Genomic DNA, 8747 nt, shown 5'->3' on the forward strand with positions numbered 1-8747 from the left:
TCGGCTCGATAATGGTTTTGGAGAAAAGAATCACTGGCATACCAGGTCAAAATTAAGTGTTTCTTCGAGCTATGTTCAAAGTATGAGTATGTTATTTTTTGTTTTTATATCCTAGGTAGCTCATGTTAGCAGGCCAGATAATATGTGTATTATAGATTTTACTCAGTCATGTGCAGAGTAAAAATCCTTCCCGAAAATGAGCCAAGAAAATCGAAATGATCCTGATTGAAGATGATGAAGGGGGGCCTGCTGATGAGAGGGGTAGAAGAACTGCTGCTGAAAATGCGCGTAGGAGAAGGGCAATAGAAACTCCTCAGGAAGCTCAACAGCGAAGAGCAAGGAATGCTCAAAGAATAAGAACTGTGCGTGCAAATGAAAATGAGCAGCAGACGCAGGAGCGCAGACAAGTTGAATTAGAGCGTGCTAGAGACAGGCGGGCAAATGAAAATGAAGCACAACAGCATAGGCGAAAGAATATTAATGCTCAAAATGAAAGGAATAGGCGCGCAAATGAAAATAGTGAGCAAGGGCGTCAAAGGAGGCAAGCAAATGTAGAGCGAAACAGAAATATTCGTGAAAACGAAAACGAGGTACAGATTGCACATAGGCGTAGAGGGATAATGCCTGGCACCGCAGACCAAGGCGCTTGAATTTAGCTCACATTGGTAACCCCCTTCCTGATGAACACTATTTAGGAGCTTTTAACCATGTTTGTGAGTTTTGTGGGGCCTTGAAATTTGAAAAAGAAAATGAATTCAAGTGTTGCTCTAAAGGCAAAGTTTCCCTGCCTCAATTAGAACCTTTTCCACCTCAACTTCAACATCTTTTCACTGATGATTCAAATGAGGCCAAGGAGTTTCGAAAAAAAAATTCGTATTTACAATAACTCTTTTGCTTTTGGGTCTTTTTCTGCCAACTTGAGACCTCCTCCAGGTATTGGTCCTCCAACATTTAGAATTTGTGGACAAATTTGTCATCGCTACGGTACTCTTTTTCCTAACGAAGAACAACCACAATATGCTCAATTGTATATCATTGAAGCTGCACAAGCTTTAGGTTTGAGAATGAAGAATCCATCTGCAGTTGATTGTAATAGGGCCACTATGGCTTTAATCCAGGATGTTCTTGGAACAGTAAATCCTTATGCTGCTTCTTTTAAGCACATGAAACAGGTTGAACAAGAGGAACAAAATCGTGCTATAGCTGAAAACCGTCCAGTTTCTAGGATAACCATGGTAATGAGAGAGGGGCACGATCAAAGGCGTGGCAATGCGCCTTTGCATGAAGAGGTGGCCGCCATCTTCACAGGAGAAGATGGTGCTCCACCAGCTGGTAGGAATATCGTTGTCTATCCACGAAACCATCATTTGCGAAGTATACCATCAACATCTAGCGTAGTTGATCCATATATCTATCCATTACTTTTTCCAAGAGGTGATCTGGGCTGGGATATGAATATGCCTCACGTAGCTGAGAGGGCGACAAGGACCAGGAATCATGTGACACAACTTGAGCATTATGTTTATCGGTTTAGCTATCCGAAGGGGGTTTCTCTGCACTCCATTTGTCAGGTAGGCTATTTCAGCAATTTATGGTGGATGCTTACACAAAAGTTGAAGGTTCAAGGTTGGACTTTCTTCGTCACAATCAGCAACAATTAAGGGCCGAATGTTATCAAGGTTTAGTTGACCATCTTGAAAATGCTGCAGAACAAAGAAACTTGAATGCGGGTCATGTTTTTGTTTTGCCTTCAACCTTTTCACGGTCTCCCAGAGCCATGCACCAGCTTTACTTGGATGCAATGGCTGTGTAGTTTCTAAGCATGGAAAGCCAGATGCCTTCTTGACTTTCACGTGTAATCCTAGATGGCGTGAGGTAACTGAGAACTTACTTCCCAATCAGAAAGCGCACGACAGGCCTGATTTACTTACTCGTGTTTCGCATGAAGTTATTTGCCATGAAAAAGGAAATAATGCAGGATGGTATTCTTGGAATGGTTGTTGCCTGTGTTGATGTGATTGAGTTACAAAAGCATGGTCTTCCCCATACACATATTTTGATTCATTTTGCAGCTGAATTTAAGTTGAGAAATGCAGATGATATTGACCGCTGATTTGTGCACAGCTCCCTGATCCAGAAACTGAACCTGAGCTTTACGAGATCATCAAGTCCAACATGATTCATGGACCATGTGGTGCTTTGAATGAACGTAGTCCGTGTATGATTGATGGTAGTTGCTCAAAAGGCTTTCCAAAATCTTTTAACGATGAAACGAAACGGTTATGAATGTGGATGGCTATCCTTCTTATCATAGACCTGACAATGGCCATACTGTTAGGGTAAGGAATCTTGATCTTGATACTAGATGGGTCGTGCCATATTGTCCTTATTTGTGCAAAAAAATATAATGCTCACATTAACTTGGAAGTCTGTGTTTCCATTAAAGCTGTCAAATATCTTTACAAATACATCTACAAAGGCCATGACACAGCCCATATTGAGATTGCAGAGAATAGATCATGATGAGATTAGAACCTTTCTTGATGCACTATGTTTCTGCTCCAGAAGCATGTTGGCGTTTATTCGCTTTTCCTATGCACACTCATACTGTTATCAGGTTGGCGGTACATTTACCTAACTTTCAGCGTGTTTATTTTAGGGAAGGTGAAGAAGAAAATGCAGCTGATAGAGCTGGCAATAATGAGACTATGTTGACTGCTTGGTTTTTGCTGAACCAAAATGATCCTACTGCCAGGCAAATTCTCTATCCTGACATTCCCTATGACTACGTCTTTATCAAATCTAGAAATGGTAACAAGTGGAAAGTAAGAGAGCGAGGCCATGGAACAGTAATCTGTTGGATGTATAATGCAAGTGAAGGTGAAAGATATTTTCTAAGAGTTTTGTTGTTACACATTCCAGGTGCTACATCCTTTGAATACTTGAGAACTTTTGATGGGGAAATCTATCCAACTTTCAGAGAGGCATGTTTAGCAAGGGGTCTTTTAGCTGATGATAATATCTGGGTTTAGACTTTGAATGAAGTAGTTCATGTTGCCACACCAGTCAAAATTCGAAGAACGAACGTTTTGCACCATCCTCATTCATGGTGAGCCAAATAACCCGGCAGAGCTATGGGAGAGTTTTAAGGAGCACATGATACAAGACTTCTTACGCCACCATAGTGAATTGCAAGCTGAGCAAATGATCTAACTATCTAACATTGCAAACATGCTCCAACAATTTGGAAAGTCTTTACAAGATTTCAATCTGCCTGATTTTGATGTAGAGATTGTTCAGGAACAACCAAATGCTGCTGCTAATCGAGTGGAAGCCGACCGTGTTAGGCCATCCTTGAATGAGGCTCAAACCACTATAGCTGATGCTGTCATTAACGCTCTTTCAAATAATGATTTCAACTCTGCTAAAGCTATTTTTTGTAGATGGTCCTGGTGGTTGCGGTAAAAAACGTACACCTACAACTACATTATAAAGGAGGCCAGAGCTCAATCTTTCACTGTTTCCACCTCCTCCTGGACAGGTATTGCTGCAACACTTCTTGATGGGGGGAAGACGTGCCACAGTCTTTTCAAGTTGCCTTGTACCTGTTAATGATGGTTCTACATGTAGTGTGAAACCCAATAGTACCCATGCAGAATTTTCGAGGAATCAAGATATTTTTTTTCTTCGACGAAGCATCAATGATCCCCAAACATGCTCTTGAAGCTGTAGATAGAATGTTGAGAGATATTTTGTAACAGTGGCGTACCATTTGCTGGAAAAGTTGTTTGTTTAGGTGGCGACTTTCGACAAACCCTTCCGGTTGTAAAAAGAGGAAGTCCAGCCCAGGTTGTTGAAAGTTGCTTGAAAAGAAGTCCTCTTTGGCCTCTAGCACAAGTATTTCATTTGAATCAAAACATGCGGACATGTATCGGGGAGCAAGAATTTTCCAACTTTCTTTTGCGATTGGGTGAGGGTGCTTTGCCAATGAAAGCTCACGAATCATATCTAGGTTGTATCGAAATTCCAGAACAATGTGTGCTCCCTAAAGACTCTGATATGATTCAACAAATCTTCGGAAATTTTGCAGATGGTGAGGACCTAACAAAACGGGTGATTTTAACTCCAACAAATGAAGAAGCCTTGGAAATCAATGAAAAAATTTTGCAACGTCAGACGGGGATGTCTGTACTTATTTCAGTTTTGACTCGGTCGTTGCTGATACACAGGAGGAAGTTGATCTTTATCCTCAAGAGTTTCTAAACTCGATTACCCCAAGTGGAATGCCTAGACACAAGTTAAATCTTAAAGTGGGGTCTGTGGTAATGTTACTTCGTAATTTGTCCCTGAAAGATGGTCTTTGTAATGGAACGCGTCTCAAGGTCTGTAATTTACAAGACAATGTCATTGATGCAGAAATTCTTACTGGTTTTTTTGCTGGTCAAAGAACTTTGATTCCCAGGATCACATTTTGTCCCAACAACACAAATTTACCATTTCAACTGAAAAGGGTCCAGTTTCCATTACGCCTATCTTATGCTGTTACAATCAATAAAAGCCAGGGGCAAACTTATGAAAAAGTTGGTATATTTTTGTGTCGACCATGTTTCTCACACGGACAACTGTATGTTGCTTTTTCTCGCACACGTGCATTCAACTGTGTTAAAGTTCAAATTTGTTATTCATTCCAACAAGGGTATGCTAGACGCAAATGCTATACAAAAAATGTTGTATACCCTCAGATTCTTTGATTTTATTTTACCTCCTACTTTATTATTCATGAGCTACTTAGGATGTAAACGGAATAATAACTACTTGAACAAAGAAAATTTGATTGACTAATGATTTTTTCATTTCAATCGTTTATTGAGTTTAGTATCTATAGTAGCTTTTCTTAATCGTGTTGTCTTTCACATTATTTTTGATTGCCATTGTTTGTGCAAATACAATTATGATAACATTAACGGTTAAACAATTCTTATGAAGAGATGAAACTTGCTTTGTTACTGCCTTACATTCAATCACTTGCCACCGTCATCGAGATGTCAATGTTTGGAAAGAAGACAGCTTTGCACCAACCTAATTTGAGATCCCCATTCTATATGGGAGACAAACCATTTAATATGGTTTTTTTATGGCAATTGCATTTACCAACCTGCTCAAGAGTCATGTCAACAAGTTTCATCACTACCCAAGTTTTACTGGAGAACCTTCAATGAGATCCCCATTCCATATGGGAGACAAACCACTTCAAATGGTTTGTTTTTGGAATTCATCTGCGACTGAACCACGATGTTTTGTGAGGCAAGCAGTATTAAAGAATTTCGTTTTGCATGTTTCATCATCCCACTTTTAAAAGCTGAATTCATGTCCATCCCTTTGCAATTAGCACAACCAATGACGATTTCTTATCCCAGGGCTTGATTAATGATGATTTGTATTAAAACTGAGATTGAGCCCTGGTAATTGTTAAACCTTTACTCGAATTGTATTTGTTTGTTTACTTACTACTTACTGATTTTATCTGGTTCAGTTTTGTTATACTTATCTTCTTTTTTTCAGTAATAATTAAATCGAAGATTAAAAATGGGCAATCTTTTGATAAAAAACTCCTTCATGAAGGATCAAGAGTGCCAAACAAAAAAACTGACCCCTAGAATGAAGTCCCCTTCGACCCAGACTGACGGGGGGTCAGTCATTAATGAAATTGATGACCACAGTAAGACATTTACGTTCTGTTATTTTGGATTTGATCATTGTCACATCTATTCATTTTGGTACACAAGCTTCTTAAATCTCTATTTTGATTTTGTTCACTTTACAATTCTTGGGAAATTTCATTACATTTTTAGATTAAAAAACCCAAATTTAAGGGCTTTGGTACGCAACACCTTTTTCACATTACCAATTTACTACCCTATTGTTTTTCTTTTAAGACTATTTTTGTTTTCCTTACAGCACGGTTGGTACTTGGCATTGTTGCCAAATCCCGGGAGGAGCTCAAGGAGCTTCTCAAAGCTCAAAAAAAAGCAGAGAGCGGTAAGAAAAATTACATGATTTTGTTACCGTTTCGGTAGGCTGACCATGAGTCAGTCAGTAGGAATAGTTTTGGGCCCTTTTTTGGCCATTTTTGATGACCTATTTTTTCAGTACAAATCTCTGTAAACAAAATTTTAAAAAAGTTCTGGAAAGGGAATTTCGACTTCCATCTGAAAGTATGAAAATGGGGTCATTTGCAAAACTTCAATATTCAGCCATTTTTCTTGATGCAGCTATGCAAGAAGTTTGATATTTTCAAATTTGGCTAGAAAAGTAGACATTTAAAAGTACTATTTTGAAATGGTATTGTTTATAGGGTTTTCTAGCCTGGATATCTCAAGCTCAAAATTTACCTCAACATACAAAGTTCTTAAATTATAGAGCTTGGTCTCCCTAGAGAATAAAAGTGAAAACCCATGTTTCCTAGCCAACCCAGGGCAGCAAAACAGAAATTAATAAAAAGTCTTACAAGATCTAAAACTATTTAAAACATCCAAAGATTACACCAAAGTCCATAAAAAAGTTTGCATGCATTATCATGACCAACCACGTTTTCTTGGAAAATGAACTTGCCTCTGTTTTCTTCTTTTTCATGTTTTCTTGTAACAGAAAGCCCTATCTTCACTAGAAACTGGAGGACTATCCTATTTTTGCTTTAGAATTGCTCAACGCCGTGTAGATGGGCCCTTACGGTTTTAGCGAAGTGAGCGCAAGCAAGCGGACTGCATTCTCTTAAAGAGAATGCAAATCGCTCTAGGGAGACCAGGCTGTAAACCAGAGCATAAAATATCAAAAACTAGACTGTGAAATGTCTAGATTGCAAGATATCTTTAAGTTTGAAGTTTGATTTTTGCTGCAAAATTTGTTTAATTTTAAACTTTAAATTTCTGTTACAAGTCATCGAAAAATGACCCAAATGGCCCACTGACTAATTGATGAAATAGTTCAAAAACTCATTTATTGCTGGCATTTTTTTCATTAGCTTTTACAGTATCTTGTGATAAATTTACAACAATAAAACTGTACTCCATACTTTTCTTTTAGTGAGCGCATACAATTCCAGAGCCCGAGCCTCCTCCTCATCGTCGTCGTCTTCACGGTTCTCGCCCTACACTAAGGTGAAGGAGAGAAAATGATCGTTTGAAGGAAAAAGGATTTGGATGAACTTAGGGGTTATTTTGGGAAAATGCCAAATAATTTAATCTTGGCGAAACTTCTCAATTTTTCGATTATATAACACTGTCTTAGCTAATATTATGCAATTACTTGATTACTTGGTATTTCCGAGAGTCCTCGGTATTTTTAGAAACTTTCCGATTTGCCTGACCCTTACTAATTTGTTTGCGCTTTATTTGGTCTTTGCTTGACCATCCTTTAAGATTTGCATTAAATTTATGATTGATATTCTAATAACGTCGTGCTTCACTTCGACTTGAAGAAAATTAAGTCACAGGGGACACAACTTAAAGGTTTTCCCAAAAAAACTCGCCCAAATGGACTATCCATAGTACAGTGAAGTCTCCATAACTCGAATGTCTCCTTAATTCTTTTTATTTGATCGTGCTTTCAAGCGAGCTTCAACATCCAAAGGACTTTTAATGCGTTCAGCTACAGCTTAACAGGCGTGCGACGCTGGGTACCGGCTAGTTTTATTTATTGTTTCTGTTCTTTTCCTGAGTATGTTGATATTTTTAACCGCTGGGGGGCCCTTTTACCCTATTTTAATCACAGAAAATAGTCAAGCAAACCTATAATTTTTGGGCATTGAAGTTATATACCACTTTCTTAATTATTCGTTTTCGTGGTGTGGTCTTAATGTGACAATAGGGAATATATCGAAGTCTTCGAAGTTATTCACTTTTTTATTTATGGTAATTCCTTGTTCTAATACAGACTTAGCACCTCGCTTGGCATATGTAGTTATCTTTTAATATTATACTTTTAAAAGAGAAATCTAACTTTAGATATTTATGTTGTATTTTGATATATTTTTTAAAGTTTATATTTAGGACATGAAAAGGAAAACTTTTTATGACTGGTCGATTTAAAAAAGTATACTTAGGAATTTCGTCATAAAATTCTGGAACGTTATTTCTATTTGATTCTCTTGGAATTTTTCAATTTAATGTCCTGTTGAAGGAAATTAAGGCTTTTCTGTTTCTGACTTTTATAATATATCAAAACATAAGAGATTTACGTTTATTTATATTTTCATTTACTTAAAATTATTTTGGACATTTTTAAAGAGGTTTATATTTTGCTATCTATGAAAAAGGTAGAAATTCTTGAAGTAGTTTGCACATTTACAAAGAATTTTGAATTTTGTTATTTAAAGACATGTATTTAGGCTTTATCTTTTTATCATTTACAGAGTTTTTAACATAAAAAAGAAAAGGTATTTTTAACATTTCAAAATGAAATATCTTACACCAATCTGACATACCTCAAGGGATAAATTTATGCAAATTTGGCCCTTTTTCAAAAAATTGTTCCTCAAAACTAGAAAATTTCAGTTATTCGTATTATAAACTTTTTTGAGAGGAAAATTTGATAAATTTAGGACTCTTTGGGAGATTATTACCAAAATTTTGGGCGATTTTCACCAAATTTGAAACGCTTTGAAAGTCACTGTAAGCTCTCGTAAAAAAGGAGAAGAATGAAAAACACTTAATGAGGCCCCCCCAGCGGACCCTCAATTCACGCAATCA

The 8747-nt window shown here is 37.4% G+C and overlaps 3 protein-coding genes across 3 annotated transcripts; all 3 read left to right on the forward strand.

Moving 5' to 3' along the window:
* The first annotated feature begins 215 nt into the window (after nucleotides 1-215).
* On the forward strand, nucleotides 216-650 carry LOC136816999 (uncharacterized protein C05D11.13-like). Its single transcript, XM_067073342.1, has one exon. It carries the CDS (start codon nucleotides 216-218, stop codon nucleotides 648-650), a length of 435 nt encoding a protein of 144 aa, XP_066929443.1.
* A 192-nt stretch (nucleotides 651-842) lies between these two features.
* On the forward strand, nucleotides 843-2286 carry LOC136817000 (uncharacterized). The gene is made up of 2 exons (XM_067073344.1): nucleotides 843-1571; nucleotides 2125-2286. Exons 1-2 carry the CDS (start codon nucleotides 843-845, stop codon nucleotides 2284-2286), a joined length of 891 nt encoding a protein of 296 aa, XP_066929445.1.
* Nucleotides 2287-2522: 236 nt separating this feature from the next.
* LOC136817001 (uncharacterized) lies at nucleotides 2523-3032 on the forward strand. Its single transcript, XM_067073345.1, has one exon. It carries the CDS (start codon nucleotides 2523-2525, stop codon nucleotides 3030-3032), a length of 510 nt encoding a protein of 169 aa, XP_066929446.1.
* Nucleotides 3033-8747: the final 5715 nt, after the last annotated feature.

The sequence above is a fragment of the Clytia hemisphaerica genome, unplaced genomic scaffold (genome assembly GCF_902728285.1).
Source record: "Clytia hemisphaerica strain Z4C2 unplaced genomic scaffold, Clytia hemisphaerica genome assembly, whole genome shotgun sequence".
Lineage (NCBI taxonomy): Eukaryota > Metazoa > Cnidaria > Hydrozoa > Leptothecata > Clytiidae > Clytia > Clytia hemisphaerica.

Excerpts from the sequence above, each read along its gene's own strand:
- LOC136817000 (XM_067073344.1), top strand. The coding sequence starts at position 843 with ATGAGGCCAAGGAGTTTCGAAAAAAAAATTCGTATTTACAATAACTCT. Across the intron at positions 1,572-2,124 it reads CTCTGCACTCCATTTGTCAG|CTCCCTGATCCAGAAACTGA; the intron begins GTAGGCTATTTC and ends ATTTGTGCACAG.
- LOC136816999 (XM_067073342.1), top strand. The coding sequence starts at position 216 with ATGATCCTGATTGAAGATGATGAAGGGGGGCCTGCTGATGAGAGGGGT.
- LOC136817001 (XM_067073345.1), top strand. The coding sequence starts at position 2,523 with ATGAGATTAGAACCTTTCTTGATGCACTATGTTTCTGCTCCAGAAGCA.